General features: G+C 44.4%; 1 protein-coding gene and 1 long non-coding RNA gene across 9 annotated transcripts in view; one reads left to right on the top strand and one right to left on the bottom strand.

Moving 5' to 3' along the window:
* Nucleotides 1-15,959, bottom strand: part of LOC118377699 (transcription factor EB-like) — a 168,168-nt gene that overhangs the window by 16,810 nt on the left and 135,399 nt on the right. For 5 of the 6 annotated variants that reach the window (XM_052526860.1, XM_052526858.1, XM_052526859.1 and 2 more), the window contains 5 exons: nt 14,901-15,005; nt 12,133-12,300; nt 6,345-6,443; nt 6,046-6,243; nt 2,948-3,037 (listed from right to left, as the gene is read on the bottom strand). In XM_052526860.1, the coding sequence (XP_052382820.1) occupies nt 2,948-3,037; nt 6,046-6,243; nt 6,345-6,443; nt 12,133-12,300; nt 14,901-14,930 (585 nt within the window). In that variant the 5' untranslated portion in view covers nt 14,931-15,005. The remainder of the gene's footprint in view (nt 1-2,947; nt 3,038-6,045; nt 6,244-6,344; nt 6,444-12,132; nt 12,301-14,900; nt 15,006-15,959) is intronic. The other variant, XM_052526857.1, reaches the window with a different exon arrangement.
* Nucleotides 553-1,718, top strand: LOC127932191 (uncharacterized). 3 transcript variants are annotated; one of them, XR_008144484.1, is made up of 4 exons: nt 553-812; nt 962-1,041; nt 1,081-1,149; nt 1,299-1,718. It is a non-coding gene; the product is annotated as an uncharacterized LOC127932191 (long non-coding RNA). The 3 variants fall into 3 exon arrangements; XR_008144483.1 differs by lacking the exon at nt 1,081-1,149 and having other exon boundaries at nt 1,310-1,429; nt 1,499-1,718; XR_008144482.1 differs by lacking the exon at nt 1,081-1,149 and having other exon boundaries at nt 1,310-1,718.

Raw genomic sequence — 15,959 nt, forward strand, 5'->3', positions numbered from 1 at the left:
CAGCACCAGACAGCTAATTGAAGCCAATATAGATCAGCAGTTATTCATTAAACTCTGAGGAACAAAAAACCACAGACCCACTGACCCCCCACCACCAACATCAAATATCGGCCATTTTGACGTCTGGGAAGCTAAATTCAACAGCAATGACAACAGTAGTTCTCAGATAGGACACAAACATACAGAAGAGTCTGTAGCTTAAGATGGAGGGATTCTGATAAACGGAACAACGAGTCTCTTTCTCCCTCAGAGCCCAGTCACAGCCTTAGTACTGAAGAGTCGGCATAATCACCCCATCAACTCACAGAGGGAGGGGTGGACTGGGACCAAAATAGAACAGAGAGGGATGAGAGAGGGGTGAGAGAGGGGTGAGAGAGGTAGATAGGGACAGAGAGGGGTGACAGAGGGGTGAGAGAGGTAGATAGGGACAGAGAGGGGTGAGAGAGGGGTGAGAGAGGTAGATAGGGACAGAGAGGGGTGAGAGAGGGGTGAGTGAGAGGTAGATAGGGACAGAGAGGGGTGAGATAGGGGTGAGAGAGGTAGATAGGGACAGAGAGGGGTGAGAGAGGGGTGAGAGAGGGGTGAGAGAGGTAGATAGGGACAGAGAGGGGTGAGAGAGGGTTGAGAGAGGGGTGAGAGAGGTAGATAGGGACAGAGAGGGGTGAGATAGGGGTGAGAGAGGGGTGAGAGAGGTAGATAGGGACAGAGAGGGGTGAGAGAGGGGTGAGAGAGGTAGATAGGGACAGAGAGGGGTGAGAGAGGGGTGAGAGAGGTAGATAGGGACAGAGAGGGGTGAGAGAGGGGTGAGAGAGGTAGATAGGGACAGAGAGGGGTGAGAGAGGGGTGAGAGGGGTAGATAGGGACAGAGAGGGGTGAGAGAGGGGTGAGAGAGGTAGATAGGGACAGAGAGGGGTGAGAGAGGTAGATAGGGACAGAGAGGGGTGAGAGATGGGTGAGAGAGGTAGATAGGGACAGAGAGGGGTGAGAGAGGGGTGAGAGAGGTAGATAGGGACAGAGAGGGGTGAGAGAGGGGTGAGAGAGGTAGATAGGGACAGAGAGGGGTGAGAGGGGGTGAGAGAGGTAGATAGGGACAGAGAGGGGTGAGAGAGGGGTGAGAGAGGTAGATAGGGACAGAGAGGGGTGAGAGAGGTAGATAGGGACATAGAGGGGTGAGACAGGGGTGAGAGAGGTAGTTAGGGACAGAGAGGGGTGAGACAGGGGTGAGAGAGGGGTGAGAGAGGTAGATAGGGACAGAGAGGGGTGAGAGAGGTGTGAGAGAGGTAGATAGGGACAGAGAGGGGTGAGAGAGGTAGATAGGGACAGAGAGGGGTGAGAGAGGGGTGAGAGAGGTAGATAGGGACAGAGAGGGGTGAGAGAGGGGTGAGAGAGGTAGATAGGGACAAAGAGGGGTGAGAGAGGGGTGAGAGAGGTAGATAGGGACAAAGAGGGGTGAGAGAGGGGTGAGAGAGGTAGATAGGGACAGAGAGGGGTGAGAGAGGTAGATAGGGACAGAGAGGGGTGAGAGAGGTAGATAGGGACAGAGAGGGGTGAGAGAGGTGTGAGAAAGGACACGGGAGAGGCAGGAAGTGGTGAGAAATGGGTAGAGGAAAGTCAAGAACAGTACGTAAAGGGCAGAGAGGGAACAAACCTAAAATAGCCCACTGGAAGACTGATCATAAACTATACTGAACAAAAATATAAACGCAGCATGTAAAGTTTGTCCCATGAGCTGAAATAAAACATCCCTGTTAGTGAGCAGTTCTCCTTTACAAGAGAATCCATTTACCTGACAGGTGTGGCATATTAAGAAGCTGATTAAGAGCCTCCCGGGTGGCGCAGTGATCTAATGCGCAGTGATCGAATGGGTTTGCGCCCAGGCTCTGTCGCAGCCAGCCGCGACCGGGAGGTCAGTGGGGCGACCCACAATCGGCCTAGCGTCGTCCGCTATCCTTGTCTCATCGCGCACCAGCGACTCCTGTGGCGGGCCAGGCGCAGTGCGCGCTAACCAAGGTCGCCAGGTGTACAGTGTTTCCTCCGACACATTGGTGTGGCTGGCTTCCGGGTTGGATGCGCGCTGTATTAACAAGCAGTGCGGCATGATTGGGTTGTGTTTCCGAGGACACATGGCTTTCGACCTTCGTCTCTCCCGAGCCCGTACGGGAGTTGTAGCGATGAGACAAGATAGTAGTTACTAACAATTGGACACCACGGAAAAGGGGGTAAAAATCACAACAAAAAAGACACAAAAAAGAAGCTGATTAAACTGCATGATCATTACACACTTGTACTGGGGACAATAAAAGGCCACTCTAAAATGTACAGTTTAGTCACACAACACAATGCCATTGATGTCTTACGTTTTGAGAGAGTGTGCAGTTGACATGCTGACTGCAGGAATGTCCACCAGAGCTGTTGCCAGAAAATGTCATGTTCATTTCTCTACCAAAAGCGTTCTCCAACGTCATTTTAGGGAATTTGGCGGTACGTCCAAACGGCCTCACAACCGCAGATCACGTGTAACCATGGTAGCCCAGGACCTCCACTTCTAGTTTCTTCACCTGTGGGATCGTCTGAGACCAGCTCCCCGGACAGCTGATGAAATTAAGGAGTATTTCTGTCTCTAATAAAGCCCTTTTGTGGGGAATAACTCATTCTGATTGGTAGGGCCTGGCTGCCAAGTGGGTGGGCCTATGCCCTCCCTGGCACACCCATGGCTGCACACCTGACCAGTCATGTTAAATCCATAGATTAAGGTCTAATTTATTAATTTCAATTGACTGATTTCCTTATATGAACTGTAACTAAAATCGTTGAAATGGTTGCATGTTGCGTTTATATTTTTCTTCAGTATATTAGTCGAATCTATTCATATCAACACACATCCACATAACCCACCCAACCTACCTAACCCACCCAACCCACATAACCCACCTGGTGTAATACTTACTGTGTTGGACATCTGAACAGGGTCAATGTACTGCTGGATGTCATCATAGCTCGACTGCATGCTGATGATGTCATCGATGACCTCATCCATCTGTGCCAAGAACAAGGAGGGGAAAACTGTTTAAATAGTTATACATTCAAGTACACTAAGATCAGTGATGCCAAATCATATACAGACAGACCAAGGCAGCCATGTTGTGGAAACTGAGTATATCAACTTCACTATCATGCCAGACGTTTCTTGCAGATGTGCTACACACTGGTGGTGAATGAAGTTCCCTATATAATATGCAATGCATTAACACTGAAGTGTGAGCCAGCTCTCTGGAAAAAGGTTGTTAAAATGAATTACGTGAAAAGTTATCATTAACTTTTTATTGACCATCTCTTGCACCTTGTACCGAAAGCTTCTTTAATGCACAGTATGCACCTTGTACCGAAATTTTCTTTAATGCACAGTATGCACCTTGTACCGAAAGCTTCTTCAATGCACAGTATGCACCTTGTACAGTAAGCTTCTTCAATGCACGGTATGCACCATGTACAGTAAGCTTCTTCAATGCACAGTATGCACCTTGTACAGTAAGCTTCTTCAATGCACAGTATGCGCCTTGTACAGTAAGCTTCTTCAATGCACAGTATGCGCCTTGTACAGTAAGCTTCCTCAATGCACAGTATGCACCTTGTACAGTAAGCTTCTTCAATGCACAGTATGCGCCTTGTACAGTAAGCTTCTTCAATGCACAGTATGCACCTTGTACAGTAAGCTTCTTCAATGCACAGTATGCACCTTGTACAGTAAGCTTCTTCAATGCACAGTATGCACCTTGTACAGTAAGCTTCTTCAATGCACAGTATGCGCCTTGTACAGTAAGCTTCTTCAATGCACAGTATGCACCTTGTACAGTAAGCTTCTTCAATGCACAGTATTCACCTTGTACAGTAAGCTTCTTCAATGCACAGTATGCACCTTGTACAGTAAGCTTCTTCAATGCACAGTATGCGCCTTGTACAGTAAGCTTCTTCAATGCACAGTATGCACCTTGTACAGTAAGCTTCTTCAATGCACAGTATGCACCTTGTACAGTAAGCTTCTTCAATGCACAGTATGCACCTTGTACAGTAAGCTTCTTCAATGCACAGTATGCGCCTTGTACAGTAAGCTTCTTCAATGCACAGTATGCACCTTGTACAGTAAGCTTCTTCAATGCACCTTGGCTGGACTGCAACATACGGAATGCTAGTTGAGGTTAACTAACTGTTCTGTTAACTGACTTGAGGCTGAGGCTAGTTGAGGTTAACTAACTGTTCTGTTAACTGACTTGAGGCTGAGGCTAGTTGAGGTTAACTAACTGTTCTGTTAACTGACTTGAGGCTGAGGCTAGTTGAGGTTAACTAACTGTTCTGTTAACTGACTTGAGGCTGAGGCTAGTTGAGGTTAACTAACTGTTCTGTTAACTGACTTGAGGCTGAGGCTAGTTGAGGTTAACTGACTTGAGGCTGAGGCTAGTTGAGGTTAACTAACTGTTCTGTTAACTGACTTGAGGCTGAGGCTAGTTGAGGTTAACTAACTGTTCTGTTAACTGACTTGAGGCTGAGGCTAGTTGAGGTTAACTAACTGTTCTGTTAACTGACTTGAGGCTGAGGCTAGTTGAGGTTAACTAACTGTTCTGTTAACTGACTTGAGGCTGAGGCTAGTTGAGGTTAACTAACTGTTCTGTTAACTGACTTGAGGCTGAGGCTAGTTGAGGTTAACTAACTGTTCTGTTAACTGACTTGAGGCTGAGGCTAGTTGAGGTTAACTAACTGTTCTGTTGTTGGTCCGTTGTAGTTGAGTGATGCACTTCTGACCTCTACAGTTGCTGGTCTGCTCAGGTCTGTAGAAGATGCTGGTGAAGTTAAGTTATATGTGTTGCTACGCCAGTGTGTGTGTGGACCAAAGTCTGTGGGGTTCAAAGGGCGTTGCAGTGTGTGTTATCCCTCTGTCATGCGTTAAGCTGTAATTACTTTAGCGAGGCCATAATGGAGCATTTAAAGTGCAATGATAATCAGAGCTAGTTAGCCTCAGTTAGCTAACACAGTGACCTTTGGGTGCACACTGCTGTACAACACTTTTATAGAGCTGACCCTGGGTCTGTGGATGCCACCGAGATAAATAGCCGGTCTTTGCGCACACACACGCACACGCACACGCACACACACACACACACACACACACACACACACACACACACACGATGGTAGGTTGCAATCCATCACAATAAGGTGCAATGCTGTCATAATGATGCCTTCATAAACTGTGAATAGAATATAATGTAATCCCTAAATCCTCTCTTTATACAGCCTGGTAATCAAGTTGTATGGGCGATATTGCAGGGTTATATGTTCAATCCCACACATTCTAGGCTTTATGGACCAAGGGAATGTGTCCATGATTTATGTCTTGTTGAGGTCAGGTCAGCCCCCTCAGAAATACAGTGAATTACAGAACATCACTTTCTCACAGATTATCACAGCTGAGACGGGCTTTTATGTTTGTCTAGACATGAGCTTTAGTACAACAGTGTGTGCAAACATGTGTGTTTGTGTTGAGTGTGAGAGAGTATATCTGTGTTGTGATTGTGTGCATAAGTCGTTTGCATCTGTGTGTTCATGAACTGTATGCATTCCTGAAGTCTCCAACCCAGTAGCCCTCCAGAATCATTGGAGATCCCTGTGTGTATTTGATGTGTGTGAGTGTGTGTATTTGCTGTGTTCGAGTGTGTGTATTTGATGTGTGTGAGTGTGTGTATTTGCTGTGTTCGAGTGTGTGTATTTGATGTGTGTGAGTGTGTGTATTTGCTGTGTTCGAGTGTGTGTATTTGCTGTGTTTGAGTGTGTGTATTTGATGTGTGTGAGTGTGTGTATTTGCTGTGTTTGAGTGTGTGTATTTGCTGTGTGTGTAATTGCGGTGTGCGAGTGTGTGTATTTGCTGTGTGCGAGTGTGTGTATTTGCTGTGTGCGAGTGTGTGTATTTGCTGTGTGCGAGTGTGTGTATTTGCTGTGTGTGAGTGTGAGGGTGTGTATGGATTGTATGTGTGCAAGTGTGTGTGTAAGTACCTCGTGTACCTCGTTCTCGTGGCTGGAGCCGATGTTGAGCATGGCCATGGGGCTGTTAGGGGCGCTGTTTCCTGTGATGAGCTGCTCTGTACGGAGCCGGGGGGAGTGGAGAGGAGGGGGGGCCGAGGAAGAGGCCCCGGGGGGGGCCAGAGTAGGGGGAGGGGATGGTTGGACCACCCCTGTTACTGCATGTACTGTCTGCACAGAGAGGCGAGAGAGAGTGTGTTGAAGAAAGAGATGGAGGGAGAGAGAGACCAAGACAGATCGAGACAGAGAGAAAGAGGCAGACTGTGAGGTACCTGCTTGGTGGCGTAGGTGGTGGAGAGGTACTCCTTCACCTGTTGTCTCTGGGACTGGCGAATGTGGTAGTCTGTAGGGTTCTCCAGGTGAGTCTGCACCTGAACACACGCAAGTAACACACCACAACAAGAGTTAAACACAGTTGACATCATAATCAGACAAACTGCTCATCATATCAGACATAGTTCAGAGAAAATTCAGTAAAGTATGTCAACATCTTCATTTACCATTGCGTTCTGGTTGTCCATTGCCCATTGGTATGAGCCACAATAGCTTGTTTTCCATTGGTATGAGCCACAATACCACAACAGTTTGTTGTGTATGGAACCCCAACATTGTTGCTGTAACCCTACAGTAGAGCCGTAGTAAAGCCTGTAGTCCCCGGGCCTGACCAGGGAGTAACAGGGGGTAGTAATAGGGGGTAGTAATAGGGGGTAGTAATAGGGGGTAGTAATAGGGGGTAGTAATAGGGGGTAGTAATAGGGGGTAGTAATAGGGGGTAATAATAGGGGATAGTAATAGGGGGTAGTAATAGGGGGTAGTAATAGAGGGTAGTAATAGAGGGTAGTAATAGGGGTTAGTAATAGAGGGTAGTAATAGAGGGTAGTAATAGGGGGTAGTAATAGAGGGTAGTAATAGAGGGTAGTAATAGGGGGTAGTAATAGAGGGTAGTAATAGAGGGTAGTAATAGGGGGTAGTAATAGGGGTAATAATAGGGGGTAGTAATAGAGGGTAGTAATAGAGGGTAGTAATAGGGGTTAGTAATAGAGGGTAGTAATAGGGGGTAATAATAGGGGGTAGTTATAGGGGGTAGTAATAGGGGGTAGTAATAGGGGGTAGTAATAGACGGTAGTAATAGACGGTAGTAATAGACGGTAGTAATAGGGGGTAGTAATAGGGGGTAGTAATAGAGGGTAGTAATAGGGGGTAGTAATAGAGGGTAGTAATAGAGGGTAGTAATATGGGGTAGTAATAGGGGGTAGTAATAGGGGGTAGTAATAGGGGGTAGTAATAGGGGGTAATAATAGGGGGTAGTAATAGAGGGTAGTAATAGGGGGTAGTAATAGGGGGTAGTAATAGGGGGTAGTAATAGAGGGTAGTAATAGAGGGTAGTAATAGAGGGTAGTAATAGGGGGTAGTAATAGGGGGTAGTATAATATAATAATATATAATAATAGTAATAGGGCGTAGTAATAGAGGGTAGTAATAGAGGGTAGTAATAGAGGGTAGTAATAGAGGGTAGTAATAGGGGGTAGTAATAGAGGGTAGTAATAGGGGGTAGTAATAGAGGGTAGTAATAGGGGGTAGTAATAAAGGGTAGTAATATGGGGTAGTAAGAGGGTAGTAATAGGGGGTAGTAATAGGGGGTAGTAATAGGGGGTAGTAATAGAGGGTAGTAATAGGGGGTAGTAATAGAGTATGGTAGAGTAGAATGGGGTAGAATAGTATATGGTAGAGTGTGGTAGAGTATAGTATAATAGAGTAGAGTATGGTAGAGTAGAATAGAGTATAGTATAATAGGGTAGAGTAGAATAGGGTAGTGTAGAATAGAGTAAAGTAGGGTAGTGTAGAATAGAGTAGGATAGAGTAGAATAGGGTAGAGTAGAGTAGAATAGTAAAGTAGGGTAGAATAGAATAGAGTAGGGTGGAGTAGAATAGGGTAGAGTAGAATAGGGTAGAGTAGAGTAGAATAGGGTAGAGTATGGTAGAGTAAAGTATAGTATGGTAGAGTAGAATAGAGTATGGGCGAATAGGGTAGAGTAGAATAGGGTAAAGTAGAATAGGGTAGAGTAGAATAGGGTAGAGTAGAATAGAGTATGGTAGAATCGGGTAGAGTAGAATAGGGTAGAGTAGAATATGGTAGAGTAGAATAGAGTATGGTAGAGTAGGGTAGAGTAGAATAGAGTATGGTAGAGTAGGGTAGAGTAGAATAGAGTATGGTAGAATAGGGTAGAGTAGAATAGAGTAGAGTAGAATAGGGTAGATTAGAATATGGTAGAGTAGAATAGAGTATGGTAGAGTAGGGTAGAGTAGAATAGAGTATGGTCGAGCAGAATTGAATATTGTAGAGTAGGATGTCATAAGGTGAATGCACCAATTTGTAAGTCGCTCTGGATAAGAGCGTCTGCTAAATGACTTAAATGTAAATGTAGAATATGATAGAGTAGAATAGGCTAGAGTAGAGTAGAATAAGGTAGGGTAGAATAGATTAGGGTAGAGTAGAATAGGGTAGAGTTTAGTAGAATAAAGCATGGTAGAGTATGGTGGAGTAGAATAGAATAGGGCAGAGTAGAATAGGGTAGAGTAGAAAAGAGTATGGCAGGGTAGGGTAGAGTAGAATAGAGTATGGTAGATTATGTAGAGTAGACTAGGGTAGAGTAGAACAGAGTATGGTAGAGTAGAATAGGGTAGAGTAGGGTAGAGTAGAACAGAGTATGGTAGAGTAGAATCGGGTAGGGTAGAATAGGGTAGGGTCGAGTAGAATAGAGTATGGTAGAGTAGGGTAGAATAGGTAGAGTAGACTAGGGTAGAGTAGAACATAGTATGGTAGGGTACAATAGGGTAGTGTAGAGTAGGGTAGGGTAGAGTAGAACAGAGTATGGTAGAGTAGAATAGGGTAGGGTCGAGTAGAATAGGGTAGGGTTGAGTAGAATAGGGTAGAGTAGAGTAGAATAGGGTAGAGTAGAGTAGAATAGGGTAGAGTAGAATAGAGTAGGACAGGTTAGAGTAGAGTAGAATAGGGCAGGTTAGAGTAGAGTAAGGTAGAGTACAGTATGGTACACACTTACTGTGTGTGTGCATGCCCGTGAGTAAGTGTGGGTCTGTTTATTTACAGTTGAAAAACTGTCAGTGACACATTGCTGTGGGCCCATAGGGACAAAACAGTAACAGCAGTCAGATCTATTTGTCATAACTCATGTCTCTGTCAGAACAAATAAACTTCACATGCACTAAGTGAAAGGAATGACAGGAAGACTGATATAGTTTTCGACCAACAGTTGTCAACAGTACAGAGGTGAAGATATAGAGCAGAGACTTCCTCACTACTTGGAGGAAGTTAACTTCTACACGTATGTATAATTCTAATTCACCCGCCGTCGCCTCCCCTGAAAATTACACACACACACAGTATGAACCCACAACACAGAGAAGAAATAGAGATACTGACAAATGACAAAGAGACTGAGAGAAAGACAGAATGTACTCTCCTCACACACACTGATACGAACATTCACTGTCATCTGTGGAATCAGACAAAATGTCAGATAACCTTTATCTCCTGCTGTCAGTACAGTATCCTACTTCTGTCGGTCACACACACACACACACACACACACACACACACACACACACACACACACACACACACACACACACACACACACTGCCATGTCATGATGAAGACTGATTCTCCGTCACCCTACCTTGTTGCTGTTCCACCGCATTTTATTCTCAGTCTCTTTATCTCTGTATTTCTTTCCCTCTCCGTTTCCTTCTCGGTCTTTGCCGTTTCCACCCCTTTCTAGTCCAGTCCACCTAGCAGAAGTGATCCAGCCCTGACCACCTCCACTGCACCCAGGAGGAGCTCAGTGAGGCTGGCTGACCCTCAGCAACACGTGAGTGGATTACCCCTTCTCCTAAATCCCCCTCTCTTTCTCTGCCTGAATCTCTACCCTTTCTCTATCATCTCCAGTATGTTTTCTCTTTTTCACCTAACAGTGTCTTCAGAAAGTATTCACACCCCTTGCCTCTTTCCACATTTTGTTGTGTTACAAAGTGGGATTCAAATGGACTGATTGTCATTTCAAGCAGATTTAAGTCAAAACTGGAACCTGGCCACTGAGGAACATTCACTGCCTTCTTGGTAAGCAACTCCAGTTTAGATTTGGCCTTGTGTTTTGGGTTATTGTTTTGGTGAAGGGTGAATGAATCTCCCAATGTCTGTTGGAAAGCAGACTGAACCAGGTTTTCCTCTAGGATTTTGCTAGTGCTTAGCTCCACTCTGTTAACTTTTTATCCTGAAAAACTCCCCAGTCCTTAACAATTATAAGCATGCCTCATGGTGAAATCCCTAATTGGTTTCCTCTCTCTCCGGAAACTGAGTTAGGAAGGAAGGCTGTACCTTTGTAGTGACTGGGTGTATTGATTCACCATGCAAAGTGTAATTAATAACTTCACCATGCTCAAAGGGATATTCAATGTCTACTTTTACCCATCTACTAATAGGTGCCCTTCTTTGTGAGGTATTGGAAAATCTCTCTGGTCTTGGTGGTTGAATCTGTTTGAAATTCACTGCTGGACTGAGGGACCTTACAGATAACTGTGGGGTATGTGTGGAGTACAGAGATCATCTTAAACATCATCATTGCACACAGAATGAGACCATGAAAAGTTAAGGGATGTGAATAGTCCTCTCTCTCTCTCTCTCTCTCTCTCTCTCTCTCTCTCTCTCTCTCTCTCTCTCTCTCTCTCTCTCTCTCTCTCTCTCTCTCTGCACAGTACTTCTAATCAATCCCTTTTCCCTCTCTATACCTTCTCTCTCTTCTCTCTCTCTCTATCTCTCTCTCTCTCTCTTCATCTCCCCCTTAGTGCACAGTACTTCTAATCAATCCCTTTTCCCTTCTCTATACCTCTCTCTCTCTTCATCTCCCCCCTTAGTGCACAGTACTTCTAATCAATCCCTTTTCCCTTCTCTATACCCTCTCTCTCTCTCTCTCTTCATCTCCCCCTTAGTGCACAGTACTTCTAATCAATCCCTTTTCTCTTCTCTATACCCTCTCTCTCTCATCTCCCCCTTAGTGCACAGTACTTCTAATCAATCCCTTCTCTATACCCTCTCTCTCTCTCATCTCCCCCTTAGTGCACAGTACTTCTAATCAATCCCTTTTCACTTCTCTATACCCTCTCTCTCTCTCTCTCTCTGCACAGTACTTCTAATCAATCCCTTTTCCCTTCTCTATACCCTCTCTCTCTTCATCTCCCCCTTAGTGCACAGTACTTCTAATCAATCCCTTTTCCCTTCTCTATACCCTCTCTCTCTCTTCATCTCCCCCTTAGTGCACAGTACTTCTAATCAATCCCTTTTCCCTTCTCTATACCCTCTCTCTCTTCATCTCCCCCTTAGTGCACAGTACTTCTAATCAATCCCTTTTCCCTTCTCTATACCCTCTCTCTCTCTTCATCTCCCCCTTAGTGCACAGTACTTCTAATCAATCCCTTTTCCCTTCTCTATACCCTCTCTCTCTCTTCATCTCCCCCTTAGTGCACAGTACTTCTAATCAATCCCTTTTCCCTTCTCTATACCCTCTCTCTCTCTTCATCTCCCCCTTAGTGCACAGTACTTCTAATCAATCCCTTTTCCCTTCTCTATACCCCTCTCTCTCTCTCTTCATCTCCCCCTTAGTGCACAGTACTTCTAATCAATCCCTTTTCTCTTCTCTATACCCTCTCTCTCTCATCTCCCCCTTAGTGCACAGTACTTCTAATCAATCCCTTTTCTCTTCTCTATACCCTCTCTCTCTCTCATCTCCCCCTTAGTGCACAGTACTTCTAATCAATCCCTTTTCTCTTCTCTATACCCTCTCTCTCTCATCTCCCCCTTAGTGCACAGTACTTCTAATCAATCCCTTTTCACTTTTTCCACCTGACTCCTTCCCTCACTTCAACCCCGCCTCCCTCTGATGTGGGTGTTGACTGAGTGTGGGTGTTGACTGAATGTGGGTGTTGACTGAATGTGCGCAATCCCTGAGGACACACACACACCTGCTCTCTATCTCTCGGTCTTACCTTGAGGACCTCCACAGGCACCTGCATGCTCTGGCAGTGTTGTGGAGCGTTGATGGCAGGGCTGGGAGCAGGGGCACACATACGCTGCTGTTGCATGTACTGCAGCGCCGCATTCTGCTGCAGTTGCCGCTCCCGCTGCTCCTCCTGCTGCAGCTGGTCTCGCATCAGCTGACAATACATACATCAATCAGTCAGTCAGTAAAATACATCAGTCAGTCAGTCAATACATCAGTCAGTCAGTCAAATACATCCATCAGTCAGTCAGTCAATACATCAGTCAGTCAGTCAAATATATCCATCAGTCAGTCAGTCAGTCAATACATCAGTCAGTCAGTCAATACATCAGTCAGTCAGTCAATACATCAGTCAGTCAGTCAATACATCAGTCAGTCAGTCAATACATCAGTCAGTCAGTCAGTCAATACATCAGTCAGTCAGTCAGTACATCAGTCAGTCAGTCAGTACATCAGTCAGTCAGTCAATACATCAGTCAGTCAGTCAATACATCAGTCAGTCAGTCAATACATCAGTCAGTCAGTCAATACATCAGTCAGTCAGTCAAATACATCCATCAGTCAGTCAATCAGTCAAATACATCCATCAGTCAGTCAGTCAGTCAGTACATCAGTCAGTCAGTCAATACATCAGTCAGTCAGTCAATACATCAGTCAGTCAGTCAATACATCAGTCAGTCAGTCAATACATCAGTCAGTCAGTCAAATACATCCATCCATCAGTCAGTCAGTCAGTCAATACATCCGTCAGTCAGTCAGTCAATACATTGATCAGTCAGTCAAATACATCCATCAATCAGTCAGTCAGTAAATCAGTCAGTCAGTCAGTCAATTCATCAGTCAGTCAGTGAGTCAGTCAATACATCAGTCAGTCAATACATCAGTCAGTCAATACATTGATCAGTCAGTCAAATACATCCATCAATCAGTCAGTCAGTAAATCAATCAGTCAGTCAGTCAATACATCAGTCAGTCAATCAATAGAGCAGTCAGTCAATCAATAGAGCAGTCAGTCAATCAATAGAGCAGTCAGTCAGTAAATACATCCATCAATCAGTCAGTCAGTCAATACATCAGTCAGTCAATCAATAGAGCAGTCAGTCAATCAATAGAGCAGTCAGTCAGTAAATACATCCATCAATCAGTCAGTCAGTCAATACATCAGTCAGTCAATCAATAGAGCAGTCAGTCAATCAATAGAGCAGTCAGTCAGTAAATACATCCATCAATCAGTCAGTCAGTCAATATATCAGTCAGTCAGTCAATATATCAGTCAGTCAAATACATCCATCAATCAGTCAGTCAGTCAATACATCAATCAATCAATCAATCAATCAGTCAGTCAGTCAGTCAGTCAATACAACAGTCAGTCAGTCAATACATCAATCAATCAGTCAGTCAGTCAGTCAGTCAGTCAAATACATCCAGTCAGTCAGTCAGTCAATACATCAATCACTCAGTCAATACATCAGTCAGTCAGTCAAATACATCCATCAATCAGTCAGTCAGTCAATACATCAGTCAGTCAATCAATAGAGCAGTCAGTCAATCAATAGAGCAGTCAGTCAGTAAATACATCCATCAATCAGTCAGTCAGTCAATACATCAGTCAGTCAGTCAAATACATCCATCAATCAGTCAGTCAGTCAATACATCAGTCAGTCAATCAATAGAGCAGTCAGTCAATCAATAGAGCAGTCAGTCAATCAATAGAGCAGTCAGTCAGTCAATACATCCAACAATCAGTCAGTCAGTCAATACATCCATCAATCAGTCAGTCAGTCAATACATCAGTCAGTCAATCAATAGAGCAGTCAGTCAATCAATAGAGCAGTCAGTCAGTAAATACATCCATCAATCAGTCAGTCAGTCAATACATCAGTCAGTCAATCAATAGAGCAGTCAGTCAATCAATAGAGCAGTCAGTCAGTAAATACATCCATCAATCAGTCAGTCAGTCAGTACATCAGTCAGTCAATCAATAGAGCAGTCAGTCAATCAATAGAGCAGTCAGTCAGTAAATACATCCATCAATCAGTCAGTCAGTCAATACATCAGTCAGTCAATCAATAGAGCAGTCAGTCAATCAATAGAGCAGTCAGTCAGTAAATACATCTATCAATCAGTCAGTCAGTCAATACATCCATCAATCAGTCAGTCAGTCAATACATCAGTCAGTCAAATACATCCATCAATCAGTCAGTCAGTCAATACATCCATCAATCAGTCAGTCAGTCAATACATCAGTCAGTCAGTCAAATACATCCAACAATCAGTCAGTCAGTCAATACATCCATCAATCAGTCAGTCAGTCAATACATCAGTCAGTCAGTCAATACATCAGTCAGTCAATCAATAGAGCAGTCAGTCAGTAAATACATCCATTAATCAGTCAGTCATTCAATACATCCATCAATCAGTCAGTCAGTCAATAAATCAGTCAGTCAGTCAAATACATCCATCAATCAGTCAGTCAGTCAGTCAATACATCAGTCAGTCAAATACATCCATCAATCAGTCAGTCAGTCAATACATCAGTCAGTCAATCAATAGAGCAGTCAGTCAATCAATAGAGCAGTCAGTCAATCAATAGAGCAGTCAGTCAGTCAATACATCCAACAATCAGTCAGTCAGTCAATACATCCATCAATCAGTCAATACATCAGTCAGTCAAGACATCAGTCAGTCAATTAATACATCTACTGTATACATAGTGTACTATGTAATAAATCAATCAGTCCAAAATGTGTTTACCTGCAGCCGCAGCCCTATTCTTGAGGCCATGGCTGGGGGGCGAGGGGGGAGGGGAGGGCGAGCCGACGCAGACGCACTGCAGTCCAGCCCGAGAGAGTGAGGAAGCTGAGGGAAGAGGGAGAGAGTGAGGAAGCTGAGGGAAGAGGGAGTGAGTGAGGAAGCTGACGGAAGAGGGAGAGTAAAGGTGTTAGAATACTATGTTAGAAAGTCACACAGGTGCATCAGGTGTAAGGCCTCATGAGTCCTGCCACTGTGGTCCCCGACATCACCAACCAGGTCCTTTTACCTTCTAATCATCTCAGTCAGACCTGGAAAACTAGACATTCAAATCACATTTCTTACCAACTAATCAATTAGTGTAATCAACAAGGATATAATCCACAACCACATCCCTCCAGGTCTGTACCCCTGTCAGGACACGTGGAATATAAAGTTAATGTACAATACAGTAGACCACAATGCATCAGTCTGTTTATGCTGTATTAGCAGGTCATATGATGTCTGGCCAGTACATAAACCATCTAATGAATAACATCCCTAAATGTTTCCATATCAGACACAGACAATGCCATATATTCACTGTCTGTTAACTAGCAGCTGCCCCATGGCTTTGGAACAGGGGGGACGAGAGGACAACTGGATCCCAGGTCACGAACTATCAGTACTGTCTATGTGTTAACATCATGTAATTTTAAAGTGTGTGAAAACAAAATCAAGTGACTAATGAAACCAATGCCACTATGATGAACTCCCTTGTCCCTTCAGTGTATGACAAGCACAGTAGCCAGTCTTTCAGCATGATAATACAGTAAGTCTTTAGGCATCTTAAGAGTAGGTAAGGGCCGTATTCAATCATAGAAACCTGGTCTCCAGGGTAAGACAAAAACATCATCATATTTACAGTTTGAAACTAAAAGGAATCTCAAGTGCTACTTTTATTCCTTTTCCTCTCTGCGGTTTACATTGAATAAAACTGTGCATTAGGAGGCAATGGAGGCTGGGTGGGGGAGGTTTGGGGAGAAGGGAGAGGTAGGGGGCAGGTGTGGGCACATCAGACCA

This window comes from Oncorhynchus keta, chromosome 10 (genome assembly GCF_023373465.1).
Source record: "Oncorhynchus keta strain PuntledgeMale-10-30-2019 chromosome 10, Oket_V2, whole genome shotgun sequence".
Classification (NCBI taxonomy): Eukaryota; Metazoa; Chordata; class Actinopteri; order Salmoniformes; family Salmonidae; genus Oncorhynchus; species Oncorhynchus keta.